We start from the raw sequence: 19,680 nt of genomic DNA, 5'->3' as shown, positions 1-19,680 counted from the left end.
ACATCTTCAGTAGTCAAATGTTTTGCTGAACAAAAACCCTACCAGGCCCTTTTCACTTCATAAAAATACCAGGCCCTTTTCTGAAGCATGTTGTAGAGCTCAAACTCAGGGGGAAATTGCGTTATATGCAGATGTAAGAAAACCCCAACAGTCTGCAGCTTCTTTTTTGCAAAATAACATCAGAAGGGGAGGGGGAGTTTAATTCACAGAAGCTGCACTGGGAAGATGGTGTTTAATCTTCCCTTGCTTCTTACCCCCCCCCCCTTTGAAGTTCTTCCCTCCATCACTATTTTTACCCCTTCACCCAAAGGGGTTTTCCCAATGTATTCTTGCAAGATCAAAGATGTACTTTGAACTCTATAGGGAAATGGCAGCTTGGAGGAGGAATTAAATGTTAAACATCTCCCATTATCATTACTCTGTTCCAAATCAGTCCCTCCTAATATTGCTTGTAGAGAAAAAGTGGGTTGTTGGGGTTTCTTTAATTTTTTAAAAATTCAGGGTTCTGGCCAGACCTGTTGAATCCAACAGATACCTTACATGAATTAGAAATGTGCCCTGGAACATACCCTTTGTGGCTAAACAAAGCAGGAAATGAGCAGTAACAGATAACAACTTGCAAAGTTCTCCTTCAGGGAAGTGAAATCTTGCCACTAAAGAACCACTGATGGAGTTGCAAGGAACCTCCATGTTTGCCAAAACATGGTTTGAAAGTAATTTTGTAGAGTAATTCCTTCGAATGAGGAATCCAAGATCAAAAGAAGATGAGCTTCATGCAACCTAACCTCTTGGATTTAGATGTACTTAGTAACTACTTACAGCAGGGCCTGGCGGTCCAACTCTGCCTGCAGCACCAGGGAAACCAGTAACACCCTGTGGGCAGGGGAAGTAAAGCAAGAGATTAACAAAGATTCACTAGGATCAGAAACCAAATACCGGAGGGAAGACAAATATAAGATGCTAAACTTACAGGTGGACCACCATCACCACGACCTCCAGCAGGACCTGGTGGACCAACTGGACCCTATTTGTAAGGAAAGAAAAAGGAAAAGTTAAAACATACAAAATATTCCAAAACCTCTCAAATACATAATGCTGATTACCAGTGCAGCCTCTGGAAATTATGCCCCTGACTCACTGGAAAAAGGATCAATAGGTGGTGGAGCTCATCTAGGGATTGTTATGCAGCTGCACCCACTATTCAATGTACAAGGTGGGGAGGAGGAGGGGGAACTCTCAGAAAGGTTTAGGAGCTGTGCTCCTGTGAGCTCCTGCTGAATCCGAGGCCTGTGCCCAATGTATACTAACAGTGGCCTCATTAAGAGAAGCGCTGCTATGCAAATTAAATAACATTCTTCAGTGCTGTCACAGCAGTGACGCGGCAGCTTGCTTCTAGAACAAACCTCCATCAACTGGTAGAAAACACAAAAGCAGAAAGACCACTGGACCCACTGAACTGCTCTTTATCCCCAAAGCATCATATTGCCAGAGGGGCCTCATGTATACCTCCATGTGTGGGCACATTCAGTTATGTGAGGGTTACATGACAAATCACAATTCTTGTTACAAATTTTTCTTTTAGGAAGGACCTTCTTTAAAACTACATATGAATAATCAATAGCGTTCAGTTACTACTGTTATACTATATATTTTATCATTACTAATTCCTTGAACTGAGTGTATTTCTGACCATCCCATCTGACTATCACCATCAGAAAGAATATTACTACTGTGTATCAGATGAGTTAAAGTTGTTCTGGAAATGAATGTATCTAATCAAGAAATAAATATTTTACTGGTTCCAAAAATACTCATATGTAAACTCTTTATGAAGGCTGAATAAAATATTTATGGTTGAATTCTGAATGTTTCTTCTAATGCTCTGTTTTTGTTTTCTGTGCTGACTGATGGCTTGCTTTTTTAGCTGGTGGTATATTCCCCATTGTTCAGGACAGACTCATGAAACCATACAAGTGAGTTTAATTTTAGTTCTGCATTAGAGCATTTGATTCACATAAGACAGAGATAATTATCATGCTATAGTTCCTTGAAACTATAGATATGAGAGTGTGGCTACCTGAAATCAACATTGATCAAAGATGAGCATAGCTTGATATGAGATTCTGTTTACTTACAGCAGGGCCGGCATTCCCAACAGCACCAATGGCACCCTGAGGGCCTCCATCACCTTTAGGGCCTCTCTGACCTCTTTCACCTTTAGCACCAGACTGACCAGCTGCACCCTTTAAAAATTTAAGAGAAAATGGTCCTTAAAAACTTTAACATAAACCAGCACAAAACTAGAGAAAATCAATATCTTCTTCAGTACTTACAGGTGGGCCAGCAAATCCAGGAGGGCCGGCAGGACCAGTCTCACCACGTTCACCCTACAGTGGGGGGAAACCCAACACTCTTAGTGCAAAAGGCAAACTATAACTCCATCCTAATGGTACCAGAAGGGGCTATTCTGTTGTTAAAAGGAAATGACTGCAGTACTTACAGGTATTCCACGAGGGCCAGCGGGGCCAGCATTGCCAGAAGGACCAGCTTCACCCTGAAAGGTACAATTGATTACAGTAACAAAGTTGGAGTCTGGTGGCACCTTTAAGTCCAACAAAGTTTTATTTTGGGTATAAGCTTTTGTGTGCATGAACATTTCTTCAGATCCACTGAAGCAGATGTCACCAACCATTACATATAGGTAGAGGGTGGGGATCAGTGTGATTAGCAAAATTGCGTTAGGAAGGACCAAAGACACTATACACATATGCATGCATAGGACCCATCAACCTCTGTGATGAACTGAAGAAATTCAGAACAGAATGTGCATAAAACAAATGTACAGGAACAAACAAGATAGAAAAATAAGATACATGGATTAAGTAACTGAGCTGTGGAATTCACTGCCAGTAAATATAGTAATGACCACAAGCATGTATGGCTTTAACATGGGTTTAGACAGATTCATGGAGGAGAGGTCCATCAATGAATACTATCCCTGCTGTCTAAAGGGAACGTCCATACCATACCTCTGAATACCATTACTGCAACTTGCAGGACATTAGGGGAAGATCTTGCCCTCTGTCCTGTTTGTTGGTCCTCTAGGGTAACTGGTGGCTGCTGTGTGAAACAGATTGATGTACTAGATGGACCACTGGTCTGATCCAGCAGTGCTGTTCTTATATTATGTGGGGTGGGGGAAATCTCCCAAAGTTTTTCTGTCTAGTTTTCTGAGATGGAAAGTATTGCAACTGGTCAGACCCTGAGCAAAACCCAATGAAGATTCTGTAAAGTTAGCAAAAGAAGGGTGGGGAATATGAGTCCATTCAAATACTTCAGAATCATGGTAGTCTCTTTTTTTCTTATGCAGTGTAGAAATGTGCACCTTCACAATGTGAGAAAACCAAATATCTTTTTTTCCTGTCAATATTTTATTAAATGTGCTTAACATTAACAAATATTTCTTGTTTTTTTAACCATAAAGGTTAACAGAAATCAAACCAACAAATTCCACTGAACCATGTAAAATGAATATGCTCATTTATTATCCTATCAAAATACTAAATGGGCACCACTAGAAAAACAACTATCTTTAGTGGTGCCAGTTCAGTATTGTAATAGGGCTGGTGGCCCTTATGACAAGCCAGTTCCCAGTCTCTGCCATTACTCTGATGTTGAGACTGAGCAAATCATTCTGATTTGACTTCTCTCTTATTTCCTGGTGAGGCATTAGAACCTGTGGGAATTTTCTTACATATAGATGAATGTGGAGGATTTAGAATTAGAAGAGCAATAAAGCTAGTAGGTTTGGACAGGACAGGGGAAAATTGGGTTCATTTCTATGATAAGCCTTCAGCTCTTTCTGTTGCCTTGAACAAGTAATTCTCTCTTCAGTTCTCTATCTGTAAAATGGAACTATTAATGGCCTCTCTCACTGTTGATGGGTAATTATTAATTATTACTGGACAGCTTAACGAATCCTAAAAAGTGATGGGGGGAGCACCATTAAGTTTCATCCAATTTATGGCAACCCCATGGGTTTCCCAACCAAAAACTAACCAGAACCACTCCTCTTAGCTTTTGAGATCTGATGAGAATGGGCTAGCCTGTGCAATTCAGGTCAGTACTGTAGAAACTATCTAATGAGAATGAGGAGGAGGATGAAGGGAAGAAAAGGTTAGATTCAGGGACTCAATTCCACTAAGTGAGATTTACAGTGTATGACAGGCAATCATTTCTGCATAGTAACTAAAGAAGGAGGGCCCAGCCCACCCCCACTGCCACCCTCTGGAAACACGGTCAACAATCTGTGCATGTTGTTTCCTGTTCATAATATCACCTCTAGCAAAGTTTTCTACTTTGTTAGAGGTGATATTACTAAGAAACATCTGAAAAGACTGGAACTTACCCTTTCACCAGCAGCTCCAGCAGGACCAGGGGCACCAACGGCTCCAGGAGCACCCTGAGGATCAAGGAGAATTATATATGATGTGGATTTTCTTCCTATCATATATGAAGAATATTTCTATATTAAAAGGTAACTACACATATTAAATTAATACTGAATGAGTTTTGTATCATTTCAGGTTTTCAGCTTTAAAAGCTATCAAGTCTCTAGATGAAATCAATGCAATATTTATTTTAATGTGATGTATTTTTGCAGATATGTTAATAAACTTTAATTTCAGAAATCAAGTAATTATGTGTAATCCTATTGTAAAGGAAAAAAGTCAATCAATTTTTGGATTCATAAAATTAAAATCTAAATATTCTTTGAAGGTTAAGAGTCTGTGCCAGCACAGACTGATTGTTGCAACCTAAATGTCATTGTTTGCTTTTACATCCTGATTATTAAAGGGGAGTATCCACTTGTCTCTTTCTATAGAATTCAGGAAGCATGCTTACACGTGCACCATCTCTTCCAGTTGCTCCTGGTTCACCTCTGAATCCTGTTGGGCCCTGAAATCAAGGAGAAAACAGCATGAATTATGAATGTACATAATTGGAGAAAAAATGCTCATGTTCCAATGGTAGGGTTGCCAAGTCCAATTCAAGAAATATCTGGGGACTTTGGGGGTAGAGCCAGCAGACTTTGGGGGTGGAGCCAGGAGACATTAGGGGTGGAGCCAAGATCAAGGCTGTGACAAGCATAATTGGACTCCAAAGGGAGTTCTGGCCATCACATTTACAGGGAAGGCACACCTTTTCAATTCCTTCCTTCCATAGGAAATAATGAAGGATAGGGGCACCTTCTTTTGGGGCTCATAGAATTGCCCCCCCCCGGTCCAATCTTTTTGAAACTTGGGAGGTATTTTGGGGAGAGGCACTAGAAGCTATACTGAAAATTTGGTGTCTCTACCCCAAAAAACAGCCCCCCCCCAGAGCCCCAGATACCCACAGATCAATTCTCCACGATTTTCTATGGGAATAAATCTCCATAGGGAATAACAGAGTTCCCAGCAGACATTCCCCTCCCCTCCCCCCACTTTCTGACGACCCTGAAGCAGGGGGAGGGTCTCCAAACCGGGGGATCCCCTGCCCCCACCTGGGGATTGGCAACCCTATCCAATGGTGTCTAAAATGTATGAAATGAGAAACACAGCTGGGATTTAGAGGGCTATTGTAAAGCACTTGTCTTTGGGTATCACAAGGTTTTGTTTTGTTTTTGTCTTTGCATTGCATTATGCAAACCCTTCTCATAATAATTCCTATGTGGTTTGGCAGCAAAGTACCTGAAGGACTACCTACTACCATACTAACCTACCTGACCTCTTTGGTCATCTTCAGATGCCCTGCTTTGGTGCTCCCATCTTCTGAGATTAGATGGGTGGCAACTCAAGAACAGGCTTTCTCAGTTGTGGCGCTAAAACTATGGAATTCTGTCACCAGGGAGATTTGCCTGTCTTTTTCTATTGCAGTCTTCTGCTAGTGAGAGAAGACTTTTATTTTGTCTGGCATTCTTTCACTGATCCCTTCTTCCACAACAGTCTTATGGTTTCTTCCACCTAGACTCCAGAATGATAACTCCATGGTAACTCTACACATATGGTTCTTAGGAAAACATGGCTCTCTCAATTCAAGAAACATATTACTGCATTAAGTACATTCTCCAAAACCACATAACTTCTGCATCATGCACCATATTTTTTTCTACAATAATATGACATCCTAAACATGTTATAGTCAGGTATCATTGCTGAATCATTTGTGGATGACTATGAAATTATTCATGTTATATAGAATGTAACTGTTTCTGGGCTAAGCTCTGTACATCTGAACACATTAATACTGTTCTTTTGTATGCACGGCTAGAGGCTAGAGCAATAGCCCCATGTTTGCTTATCTGCAGCAGAGATGCAAGGAACATCAACACAAGCTGGAAATAGATGCAGTGTAGACTACATGGACATTTAACAAACATGCCTGGTTGTCTTCATGTGAATCAATTTACCAATCTGCTTGGTTGCAGGACTGCTGATGGGACTATACTGAGCAGAAAGGATGTGTGCATTTATTACAGACAAATACTGCAAATCTTAAGCACATTAACTTGGAAGTACATGTCAATGAAATAAATGTGCCCTAATTTTTTAAAATAAAGTATATTTAAATAATTGATTTTACTTATTGAACTGCTTCATTACAGGCAAAGCAGTTTTTGCATTGGCTTCAATCATGGCAGGCTGGATAGAAAGTTGTTTGTGCATTCTTTCTTCTCCTAATGTCAAAATTCTTACCCTTCCAAGGCTGAATGCTTTCAAGGGATAGTACTATGAAAAAAAATTGGCTGAAGAATATATGAAGTATTGAGTTAGAATATCCAGGTCAAGGCAAGTTATTGCTTTGTCTCACCCTGTCAATTGTGTTTGATTCACTCTGTGTAATCCACCTTGAGTTTCAGTGGAAAAGGCAGATTATAAATAATGCCAATAAGTAAATAAATGCCATTGAAAATGAAGAATCCACTTAAAATGACTTGAAAAGTACGTTTATGAACAAAATATTAGACCTTTGGAAAGAAAAGTATTTGATAAAAAAAAAGTAATTCCTGAAGTGGCAAAGCAGATGTCTGACTTTTTCTAAAGATTTAAAGATTTAAGACTGATTCAAGAAACAAAGTGCCTATGTACTTTCTGGATGATTGGATGGATGTTTTTCCACATAGAAAGCCATTTATGGAGTTATCACCTGAAAATTCCAGCCCTTACTAGTGCAAATCTTGAGCAGTACAGGGAAGACTGGAAGTTCTATGTGGAGAGCAACTAACCAAGAATGATTCCCTGTGTAGAGCAGTGCACCTCATGTAAATCAGTTCCCCCACCCCCAACTAGTGGGCACCATAGTTGTGTTTGTCTGAACACATATATTCTGACACATTTGCAGTGCTTCACAAATGATTATTTACCCAAAATATTGATGAACTTGTGAGGGGTAGTGGCTAGAGTTCTGCAATTTGGAAATACTTGGAAATAAGGTGTTTGGATTAGAGATTATACCCAGGGCTTTTTTGGTAGAAAAAGCCCAGCAGGAACTCATTTGCATATTAGGCCACATCCCCTGACATCACCATTGTTTCACGCAGGGCTTTTTTGTAGAAAAGTCCAGCATGAACTCATTTGCATATTAAGTCACACCCCCTGATGCCAAGCCAGCTGGAACTGCATTCCTGCTCAAAAAAAGCCCTGATTATACCACTTCAGAAGGTAGGTGACTGTATATGAAATATTCCTCCATGGTAAGAAACCAAACATAATATCACCTCCCATCCCTGCATATAATAAACTAGAGGTTTTTGATATATGCTGTTATTGTTTGTTTTCTAAGGTGGGGAAATTTAAGAAATATGGCCTCCCTCTATAGGCAGAATTCTGGTACAGTACAGAATTCTAATGTTTAATTCTGTGTTATGTGTACAATGGCTTTAAAGAGACACTCCTGGAATTTTAGCACTCATGGCTCAAGGGTACAGTATCAACTCTGTATGCAAAGACTCTAGATTTAGCCCTGGCAACCCTAATAAAAGAACCTGGTAATAGGTGATCTGAAAGATTTCTGCCTGTGATCTTGGACAGCCACAGCCAGTCACAATGGTCAATACTGACCTTGATAGACCAGCACAATTCAGTATAAGGACACATCACATGTTTTCAGTTCTTTCTACGTCTACACAATGGAGGAAACCAATTTAACACAAGTTTGAGGCTGCTGATCTCTATTCATCTTGCAGATGCTAATTGCAATCCTTTGATATAATACAGTGAGTCAAAAATAGTTTTGGGTTCTGAAAACTAGAGACTTTTTAAAAAAGATAATTTTTATCATTCTTTATCTGCTTAAAAAGATCTAAAGACTGAAAAATGTCAGGGTCACTTGTTTCATTCAATGACAGTGAGATACACTGAATTCAGAGTTTCCCTCCTTACTGCCTTACCTTTTCACCTTTGCCTCCTGGACCACCAGCAATGCCTCTTTCTCCTGGGATTCCACTAGGACCAGATGGGCCTGGGGCACCAGCAGCACCAGCAGCACCAAGTTCACCCTAACAAAGCAAGTAAGGGAAAGGGAATTCATTCTTTAAGGAAGAAATAGTGTGTGGGGGGTATCCTAAACAGACTCAGAGTATGTCTAACTACGGTAGATGAATTTGGAGGATGTCTGCTGCACATTCTAAATGATTCCAGGGTCAAACTGGTTTATGGAACTGCATGTGGTTCCTGGCAATCCTAAACACTGCTGTACACACTAAAAGCAGCATGCAGAACCTAAAACCATACCACCTTGTTAAATTTTGAGAAAGGATGTGTGAGCCAAACTGATCTATTTAAGATTAGATGGAATTGTCTTTACTGGATGCTATGCTCCCCCCACCCCCAACTGGGACTTTATGGCCATTTTTATCCTCCTCCCAGATGGCTCTGAACTATCTCACTACCTTCTCCTTTCTTTGTAACTTCCTCTCCTGGGATTTCTGAACCATGATTGCATTCTCATCTTAATCCCCCTCTCCCAGTGTGATAAATACTGTCTTCTTTCTAACTCCAGCTAACTCATTCTACTTCCATTTAAACTTTGGTCTCAATGCTTCCTGACTGCTTCCTTCTTGCTGTCTCCACAAGTATTTTGCATCAGATGAAAATACATGCGGACTTCTAAAATGGCTTTATTAGATTAAAACTGCAGCCACCTCCTATAACATGCCAACCCAAATGCATCCCTGATGAGTTATGTATAGTGATGTGCCAGGAGGTGGAACTACAGGCATTGATCCAGAGTCACATGACAAGCTGTACACTCCAAGTTTCCTTTGACAAAAAGCAGCCTCCTCAATTACTGCATAAGAATCCACTCTCAAAACTCTGAGCTTCTAAAGCGAATTCTGGAGCAGGACATGGAGCCACCATTTTTGAGGGAAAAGTGACAAGTGTCTCTTGTGGGTGCCAAAAGAGAGCTCTGAGAATCACAGATATAACTTTTAACAGGTGTACCTCTAACTGTCAGGGCTTGCCATAAAAACCTAACCAAAACCCACCAGTTATGACTGTTGCTATATTTGGCTAATTATACTGGTAATTCCCTCCCCCTTTTACTTGGAAATGCAAGAATTTAATTTGGAGTTACAAATGTATACCACTCACAACTGCCAAGGACTTAGCCTAATATTTCAGGATCAAATGCGAGATTTTGCCATCAACATCCCCATAAGCACTCACAACAAGGAAGATAGACTAACTTCCTCAAGACTTTAGAAAAACATCAACTTCTCTGCCTTACCTTGCTACCATCAGGCCCTGGTGGACCAGATGGGCCACGGCTTCCAATGGAACCTACAGGACCAACAGGACCACTTTCACCTGGAGGGCCACGTTCACCCTACAGGAAACAGACTGATGTGCATTTCAATAGAATCAAGAAGGTTTAATGTGTGAACATCAACTCCCACAAACTGGAAGCCCATCAATGTACATGATATATGTGGTTCCCATTTCATGTGGATTGGTCAATGTGTGAAATTCCCATGTGTGTCACTAGGTCATACAAAACAGTAACTGTGAAACTTAGACACATCACAGGAATCACATGCACAGTTCACATAGGATAATGCACAGTTCACATGGATCCAACATCTGAAGAGCTCTATTCTCATGCTGAACTGTACAAGCCAATGTAGTCACTAAGCAGTTTTAGCTCAATAAATTTATTTATTCCATATGAATTTTTACAAATTGGGAATATTGTTAAATTTATTGCACATAAAAGTTTGGGAAAGTCTTATGATTCCTAATTTGGATAACGTATGCATGTTCATCACTTGATGACTATAGCATTGACTTTGAGTGATAACCTATGTATGTGAATGGGCCACATAAAGCCAAGGACAGAAGACTGGATCCTTCCAGATTTTCTGCTCTATCTCCTCTGATTTCTTTCCTCACTGCAAGCCCCAGCCCATGATCCCAAGCTCAACCTTCATGGTGGTCAAGAGAGACCCTCTCCTTCGTCTTGGATCAAATCCAGAACTTTCATATTGCCACAACGTTTTTCAACTGAATTAGGTCACACATTCAACTGCAAATAATCAAGTGATTAAAATGCATGTGTAAATCAGCCTGTTAAAAATAATCCCTCTTGAAACCTTGCAAGCATAGTGAAATCAACTTACTCTCACACCAGCAGGACCAGGGAGCCCAAATTCACCATGAAGACCCTATGTGCAAAAGGAAGACTTATTAAGTTTAACCTGATACAGTTCTTGGTTAAGAATTGCTGTCATGATCAACTAAGGATATTTTCATTCAGTGAGATTGCATTAAAAGACTGTGAATACTTTGAGCTACAAACTATGATGCAATAGAATATGATGCCCAGACTACTTCCCAAGAGAATTAAATCTACTTTTGTATTTCCTGTATCAATACAACGATATGATAAAGCTCTTTCAAGAACTTCTGTTGAGAGAACAGCTCTGAGAGAATTTGTGATTGACCCAAGGTCACACCTGCAGCAGCATGTGGAGGAATGGGAAATCAAACCCAGTTCTCCCAGATTACAGTCCTTGCTCTTAACCGTTACACCAAACTGGCTCTTATAAATAAAAACAATACAGGTACATCAAGAACAAGTCATGTATTTAAAGATGTATATTCAGAGACAGAACAAAACAAACATCTAGTAGCTTAGGCAAACTAAACAGTCACATTTCAGTGTCATTCTTAAAATGCCTCTTTCTCACATTGCAAACGATCTTTATTTAGAAACCATGAAACTGCTTGTACAGTTAAGATTGCCAACTCTGTCTTAGGAAATTTGCAGAGATCTGGAATGGTGTCTGGGGAGGCTGGGGTGGGCTACAGTGCCAGGGAATCCACTTGCCAAAACTGCAGTTTCCTCCAGAACAGATACTCTGGAGTTCAGTTGTAATTCTGGAAGAACTCCAGGCCCCACCTGGAGATTGGTAAGTCTGTCTACCAGTTGGCATGGGTGGCATAGAAAAGATATATTCCATTATTTCCTCCCCACCCTCTGTTGGGCATCATGGGATGGGAAGGCTCCCCCTTTTCTAAAACTGTGGCATGCTGCCATCACTTTCCACAGGGCTTTGAGATGAAGAGGGATTGTACCAACATGCCTGTCTTTTTTCCCTTAAAATTTCCATACATTGCTATTATCAGCCCTCATTCCACCCATTTCCATTGCTGACATTCATTCCCAACTCTTTTTTCTCTTCTGTGCCATTTTTATGCTATTGATCCACCATTTATTGGCTATGAATGCAAAATAAAGTAAAAAATGTGTTCATCTTAAGGGGAAAAATTCACCTCAAGAATACAGAAAATGGCACAAAGATTCACATGTTTGATTCACACAAGGAAAAAGGGAGGATTTAATATATCAAAATGGAAGAGCTGCAATATTTGCAGTGTGCCCAATGGTTACAGCAGGGAAAGTGGAGAAGAATGCTACTATTTAGTATTGCCGTTTAGTGTGTCCCCCAACCCCATGGAAAGCCAGTGAGCTCTAGCCCTTACCAAAGAGCACTTCTGACTACAACCTGCTGTTCTAACTGTCTCTTACATCTCAGCAACATCTCTTGGCAATCCCTGACCCAAAGACACCCACTTAGCCTCTACCTTCTCGTCTCTGGCCTGGTGGAACACCCTCCCTCTTGAGATCAGGGCTCTAACAGGACTTAATACAGTTCCTCAGGGCCTGTAAAAATGAGCTGTTCCACCAGGCCTTAGGTTGAGGTGGTAGGTGTCTGATTTGTATTGGCCTCTCCTGCTCCAACCCGCCTGCGACTGCACGTGATGTCATTTATGCTGTTACTGTGTCATAGGTGGTGACCTGGTTCCATCTGTCAATATGCCAGCCTTGAACCTGCAGGCAATATCAACCCAGCCATTTTTCTCAAATTAATTCATCAGGTTTTATTGGAATTACATTGAATTTTGCTGAATTACATTGAATAGTTTTATTGTTTTATCCCTTGTTATGACCCACTCTGAGCCTACTTGTGGGCAAGGGTGAGATAGAAATTCCATAAATAAATAAACATATATTATATATCCGACGCAAAATCTAGCTCCTAACTCCATGTAGTTGAGATTCTCTCTTGTTACAAGTGAGTACTTTTATCACTTACTCTTTCCCCTGGTTTGCCAGCTTCACCAACTGCACCCGAGGGACCTGGAAGACCCTAAGTGAAAAGGCAGGAAGAGATGAATAGAAACATACAACATTATTCCTTGCATTTAAAAATATCAACAAATGAGCAAACAGGGATTACAATGAAGAATCAAGAAGGAGCTTAATTACAATAACCATTTAAAATGAAGGGGTTCTATTATGAATTACACGCTTGAATCAAAATACACTGAAATGCTGCTACAGAGATTGGGGGCTTTCATTGAGTGCAATTATTCGAGAGATTAGGTCCACCCTAGCCACCCCTCCCCTCCAGATTTAAAAGGTGTGATTACATGCACACATCTGACCCTCGTATCCTGCCTGTCCTGACATCATCATAGGACAGGCTAGGACTGAATTAAACAGCCACTGGGAACTTCACAGTACCAAATCTCTGAAGCACATGCATAGCACATTTCCTGGCTGTCTGAATGGCTGGGGCATGTAATGCAAGCGCCCCACATGCACAGGAGTAGTCTGAATGCTCTTATTGAGCGTGTGCAGCGCGTGCCTCTCCTGGTAGCTGGGCAGGGGCTGTGTGATTGCTCTGGATGCATCAAACAGCACCAGCTTTTTCAAAGCTGAGAGACGCCATAGCAAATTCCAAGTGTGATCACACCCATTATCTTACTGCTATCTCTAGCCAAACCACTTTATTTTTGCTTTAACATGAAGGCCAACCCTCTTCATTCTTGTTCTAGAACCTTATCTCCTGACTTAGATTTTGTTTCGCTTTAATGAAAGTATGTTAGATAATCCTTTTTAACAATTAAGGTAGATCTCCTTAAATTCAAAACAACAACATAGCACCATGTGAAACTGTTCATTCCCTCTACAAGGCATATAAGAATTCCAAATAGTTTCTCAAGAAACCTGTTACTTAATCAGTTTGCTTGTACATTAATTACAGCCCTCTTAACATGGACCTAAATAGATGCATAGTAAATCAATGTGAATATACTCTTCTATCCACTCCCAGATAAGCTCGTATGTGTTGAATAAAATGTGTAGCAGTGCCTATGTACATAGAATCAAGCGGACACAAGGTCATAAACCTGTGACCTTTACCTACTGATTTCACCTGGCAAGGACATGATTACGTGCCATTGAGTGTTAATAGGACCAGAGAGAATTGAACTGCAGTGAGAACAGTTACATTGCCAAATACATTTATGTTCAGATACCTGTAAAAAGTGTTTCAGATAACTTAACTTGATTGGTAAACTTTTGCTCCAATCTAGATTTTCTTAACATGCAAACCTTAGTTCTGAAACTGAGGTTTAGCAAATATTATTATTAGGTTAGCTAATTTGCCAGCCAGATAATTAAAGGTACGCATAGTAGAATGTACAGAGCAGAAGATTATTTCTACTTACTGGTACATATAGTATAAAGCATCTCTCTATTGCTCCAAACAAAGGTTTCCAGCACAGAGTCTTTAAATTGCACCTTAGTATTAGATTCTAATAAGAATTAGCATATTTACTTAGCTAAGTTTATCTGTCACTTACTTGGAAGCCAGGACTACCAGCTGGACCAGTTTCACCTTTGGAACCAGAATTACCCTAGATGCAATAAAACCAAGTAAGAATCTACTAAATCGGAAATGGGAACAAGTTAAAAAAATTAAATTAATGCAAGAAGTTCTACAGTACATAACGGAAAAATCTATTGCTCCCCTGCAGAACTACCCAAAGGAATGTATGTGCTAATCACACCATCCATAGAAATGAGTGTGCAACTATTCCAGGTGGTGGAATGCCATGCTTATATTAAAGATTAACAGATCTTGCAAAAAAAAAATGTTGTACTTACAACAACACCAGGTGGTCCTTGAGCACCATTGTTTCCATCAGGACCAGGAGCACCCTAGAGTAAAAGAGATTTAGTTACAAAATAAAATGTACACAATGCTTTCCTGCACTTCCAAAAACCAAATAGCCCAAAACTGAGAAGCTATAGGTAGGTCCAGAGGTATCTTAATATGAGCAAAAAGCACTTCCCTTGGTACAAGTGGAATTTCCAGTGATGCACCCCAACTACAGCCATATTGAATGCCATTCTGGACAATCTCTCCTTATGCTTTTGAGGGAATCCATAGGTCTGCGATACGAAGGCAAAAAAGCCCTATGCCAGGGGTGCTGAACTCATTTGTTATGAGGGCCAGATTTGACACAAATGGGATTTTGTGGGGATGAGCCATGTGTGTCATAAAATGTATTGCCAGGTAGTGGAGATATAAACTTTATAAAGGATACAGGTAAATACAATTAAAGATATTATTTTTCACTTAAAATGTAAACATGCTTACAGCTCGTAATATTTTGTTTAAAATAGAAAGGTGGAGGAATACTGGAATCTGGCAATGCAATTTTTTAAATAAAACATGAAAAAGCACAAAAATCACAGCAGAGACAAAGAATAAAAACTAAAAATATAAAATGCTCTGAGCCTGGGAAAGCATGAAATGGTTTGGTATTGCAAGCTTCTCTCCCCCCACCCCCCCGTCGGCCCGTGTCTACTCAGATTGGCAGTGGCTCTCTCCAGTATAATATCCCCCTTTGGATGTGGGTTCCCAGATTAGAGTACTCACTAGGCACCGGTTCATTCATCAGTGACAAGCCAGCTCAAAGGAGCTGGCCATAAATCTGCAAAAAGCTGCAAAACGCAGCCTTAGCTCCAGTCCATTGAAATACATTGCAGCACAAAGTTGCAAGGAAAACACAAAATAGATTTTCCATTAAGATCTGTGGGTGGAGAGACCTCAATGGGAAATCCATTCCATGTTTTCTTTGCAGCTTTGCAAGCCCAGAAGCCAGCAAAGACAAGGCAGGAGCTGGAAATATTGTCCACAGTGTTGGAGCTTCAAAGGATGAGGACAGGAGGTGGAGGAGAAAACAGCCCGGTGGGCATGATTAAAGTCCTGGGCAGACTGGATGTGGCCCGCGGGCTGGGAGTTTGACAGCCATGCCCTATGCCATTAGAGGAACATGCTCACAGTTCTGAGGCACCAAACTTATATTTCAAATCTACTCACTTGCTCCATTAGTACTGTGACAAAAATTTGATTCTAGCATATTCAACATACACCTTCCTCCTTGCAAGAGTTCTTTCCCAGAAATATGGTCGAACTAAAATGTCAAACAATTGCTTTATTCTTGGAAAAACTGTTCTCTGGGGATCCATTTGTTTCCATTAGAGAAAAGTTGTCACACCTAAGACAGTGAAAGATATTTACTTCTAGCCATGGAGAGGGAACCTAGGAATATGTGTTTGTGTGTGTGTGTGTGTGTGTAGTGCCATCAGGTTGTAGCTGACTTATGGTGATCCCATAGGGTTTCCAAGGCAAGTGATTAAGGCAGAGGTTGTTTGCCAGTACCTTCCTCTGCAGAGTTACCTTGGTGGTTTTTCATCCAAGTACGAACTCTGCTTAGCTTCTGACATCTGATGAGATCAGGCTATACTGTACCATTCCACATCCCCACCTAGGAATATGCCTAACTTAAATTAGAAGTCTTTATGCAACTTGCATTTCCTTCTGTTAGATATCCTTTTCTAAATCATGTTCCCCTAGTTAAGGCACATCATACAGAATAGCACATACCCGAGGGCCAGCAAGACCAACATGGCCTCTGTCACCAGGTTTGCCAGGTTCACCCTAGGACACAATGTGAAAAAAATAGTGTAAGTCACCAGATCAAAGTGAACAGCAGATACTTCCCATGGATTTTAGTTCTATCTACATATCATTAGTCTTCTACATGACTAAGGATCTACACACACTCCTTACAACCACAAACCATAGAAGTGTAGAGTATTGGAAGGGAACTAGAGAAGTGTAATTCATTAATCCACTATCTAATTTACCCCATGAAGATGCTTGAACAACCTTGCTCTGAAGAGCTTCAGGGGAGTAGATTCCACAGCCTCCCTGGGCAAACCCTTCTACTGTGATCCTAACCAGTTAATTAGGATGCTTTCACACTATGATCTGAATCAGTATTAATAACCATTGTTACACAAACACTCTATGCCAGTGGCATTTGGTACAATCATTTATATTAATTGGGCTTTCAAATGACCTGTCATATGCAAGGTATCATGACCAAGAAAAAGAACTGTTCTACTGCTTCAGACACGGCTGCCCACCTGGATCTGAACAGAGCAAAGATAGCGTTTTATTCAGGACTGTCATGATGTAGCTCTCATGAAAATATACTATCTTAAACTGCATATAGGACACGGCTGCCCACCTGAACCCTCTTGAATATATGAAGGTAGCATATCACAGAGCAAGGGTGGTCAAATTTGCTGAATGTAAGAGCCACAGAGAATAAACACCAGATGCTTGGGAACCACAAGACATAAACATCAGATGTTTGAGAGCTGCAAGGAAGGAAGGAAAATAGATAGAGGAGGGAGAGGTGGAAAGAAAGCAACTTTAATTTTAAATGTATTTTCCAAGCTGCCAGCTGGCTTGGCTTGGAGAAGTCATTTAAAGAAAGAAATGTCTTCTCCAAGCCAGTTGATGGGGTGGTGGAGGCTTCAATGTGTGAAAGAGCCACATGTGACTCCCAAGCCACAGTTTGGCCACCCCTGTCATAGAGAGTACTAGGCTCACTCATATGCTAGCTTTCCAGAGAGAGTCGGTTTTTGACAGACAGGAGCCTTCAATCATACAAAACTCTACTCATGGTCTAAAGTGGTACAGTCCAGGGAAGTTTGTGTCTCAGTAATATTTCCACATAAGAATTTTTGGCCACAAATCTTTTTTTGCTGTTGGTTCAGCAACATCTCTACCCTTTACACCCATTGCTTGCCCCAACTTGAAAAGCAGTCTGTAGTTAAATGAGATGCTATGCTGGAAATGAAGCCAAACCCTTCATGAGCATGTGTATATGCATCAGAGATTCTGCAACATGTCTTCCATAGACTTTATTACGCATGAAATGACGGCTGACAGCTAGATTCCAAAACTTCTTGTAACAACACAGGGTTGGATAAATTGGTGGTATCATTCTCATGTGCATTACCGGGATGTAGATCCAGGTGGGTAGTTGTATTGGTCTGAAGCAACAGGATAATGTCAGAGTCCAGTAGTACCTTTAAGACCAACAAAGTTTTATTCAAGGTATAAGCTTTTGTGCGTAGACACACATTTCTTCAGATACCATATAAGAAAAATATGGTGTGTACACATGAAGAAAAGTGTGTGTACACACGAAAGCTTATTACTGGGATACCGAAGAGACAAAAGCACTCTTTAAGTTGCCACATAATGAAAACTGTGACACTGAAAATCTCCAATACACTTACATTGGGGCCCTTGGGTCCAGGGAATCCTATGATGCCAGGTTCACCTCTTGAACCAGCTGGACCAACTGGACCAGTTCGACCATCAGGACCAGGAAGACCCTAGAATAAAAGATCATTCTCATTATTGTAGGCACACAGGCAACGAAACTTTTTCTATTATGAGATAGCTGAAGTTTCAGTCTAGTTTAGATTCATTAGTTTACAATAAGTTGTGCTGTATTTATTTATCTGTCTATTTGCACCTCACATTCTCCAATGTTTGAGGTAGCTTACAACACAAAATCAAACTAACAACACAACACACTGTGAAATCTAACCTAAAGAGATGGGCTCTACAAATTCCCTGTGGTAGATCATTCCAATGAGGGGAGCAAGAACAGAAAAGTATGCGATCTCACTACATTGGCCTGACTATGAAGATGAGCTAGACCTCAATAAGGTCCCTACAAGCCTAGATTTGGTACCCACAAATATTGGCCACAGGGGGCATAAATTTCAGCTCTGGATCAGGAATGGCTCCCAGTGGGCAAATGACAACTTATCCGTCTAAGCTAAGCCATGGGATGATTGCCAGGATCAATGTGATGGAAATGATTATGTGCTTAGTACATAGACCACTGCTGTGGAAACAACTGATCAAAATATAAAAGTTAGCTAAAAGGGCATATGTTTTTAAAATATATCTTTGCAGAATAAAGAGTGAAATACTTACAACAGGACCTTCCTTGCCAGCAGGGCCTGGGCTTCCAGACTGACCAGGGAGACCCTGAAAAGCACAGAAGTTTCACCTTAATGTGATTTTGGGGGGCTTATGTAAGATAAGAATACAAACAATTATCTTCCTGTCTCTCTTACACACACACACATACACCTCTGCACAAAGTTCAGGTTTAAAAATGTGTCACTGTCTACCCATTCTACACAAATTTATGGGGGCTGGGAACGAAATACCCTGTTGAGCTCAATGGAATGTAAAGGTAATCAAGTTTAAACAATTTGATGTCTTAGTTTCATATCTGTAAAATGGAAAGATGTATAATCTGCCTTGGGATGAAGAAGAGTTGTTCTGATCACATGAAGTGCCACTACAATATGATTAACAATAGCATACTGTATTTTAATATATAGTGCACTTGTAAAGCTACCCAATTTCAGCAAACAAGCATTCTATAAAATGTTTATAGTTTTTCACCCTTTGATCTGGATTTTGCTCCCTTGCAAAGCCACGCCATCCATACTTACTCTTGTACCCATGAGACCAGGTTCACCGGGGCGACCAGAATCACCATTGGAACCTCTTGTACCAGCAGGGCCAGAAGCACCACGATTACCAGCAGCACCCTACAAAAAAAAAATCATCAAGTTCAGTTTGGAAGGAACAAAAGCAGAAGTAAGGTCAACATTCCTCTGGCTTCTGTCCAACCCTGCCCCCCCCCAACAAACTCAAGTAGTCATTATAAAACTCAAAAAGTAATCTTACTGTAACTCCAGCTCTGCCATCAGGTCCAGGGAGACCACGAGATCCAGGAACACCCTATAAAAAGGGGGAGAGGAACATAAACATCAGGTCAGAAATCAAACACTCGTCAGATTAAAGGCTTTAAAGACATTATGGCATTAGTCGTACACTGAATGGTGAACATCCCTTAGCCTAGATAAATAAGTTGTGTTCCAAAATTT

At 40.5% G+C, this 19,680-nt stretch overlaps 1 protein-coding gene across 1 annotated transcript in view; it reads right to left on the bottom strand.

The window, feature by feature from the left end:
- COL1A2 (collagen type I alpha 2 chain) overlaps positions 1-19,680 on the bottom strand; it is a 77,233-nt gene that overhangs the window by 19,677 nt on the left and 37,876 nt on the right. Inside the window, exons 22-39 of the mRNA XM_060248512.1 lie at positions 19,481-19,534; positions 19,243-19,341; positions 18,713-18,766; positions 18,001-18,099; positions 16,289-16,342; positions 14,500-14,553; positions 14,196-14,249; positions 12,641-12,694; positions 10,661-10,705; positions 9,772-9,870; positions 8,432-8,539; positions 4,906-4,959; positions 4,409-4,462; positions 2,501-2,554; positions 2,334-2,387; positions 2,136-2,243; positions 971-1,024; positions 820-873 (exon numbers count right to left, since the gene is read on the bottom strand). Coding sequence (XP_060104495.1) covers positions 820-873; positions 971-1,024; positions 2,136-2,243; positions 2,334-2,387; positions 2,501-2,554; positions 4,409-4,462; positions 4,906-4,959; positions 8,432-8,539; positions 9,772-9,870; positions 10,661-10,705; positions 12,641-12,694; positions 14,196-14,249; positions 14,500-14,553; positions 16,289-16,342; positions 18,001-18,099; positions 18,713-18,766; positions 19,243-19,341; positions 19,481-19,534 — 1,206 coding nt within the window. The remainder of the gene's footprint in view (positions 1-819; positions 874-970; positions 1,025-2,135; positions 2,244-2,333; positions 2,388-2,500; positions 2,555-4,408; positions 4,463-4,905; positions 4,960-8,431; positions 8,540-9,771; positions 9,871-10,660; positions 10,706-12,640; positions 12,695-14,195; positions 14,250-14,499; positions 14,554-16,288; positions 16,343-18,000; positions 18,100-18,712; positions 18,767-19,242; positions 19,342-19,480; positions 19,535-19,680) is intronic.

This window comes from Heteronotia binoei, chromosome 10, assembly GCF_032191835.1.
Source record: "Heteronotia binoei isolate CCM8104 ecotype False Entrance Well chromosome 10, APGP_CSIRO_Hbin_v1, whole genome shotgun sequence".
NCBI classification, from domain to species: Eukaryota; Metazoa; Chordata; class Lepidosauria; order Squamata; family Gekkonidae; genus Heteronotia; species Heteronotia binoei.
Note: the sequence above shows the minus strand (reverse complement) of the source record. Positions and strands in the feature narration are given on the sequence as shown.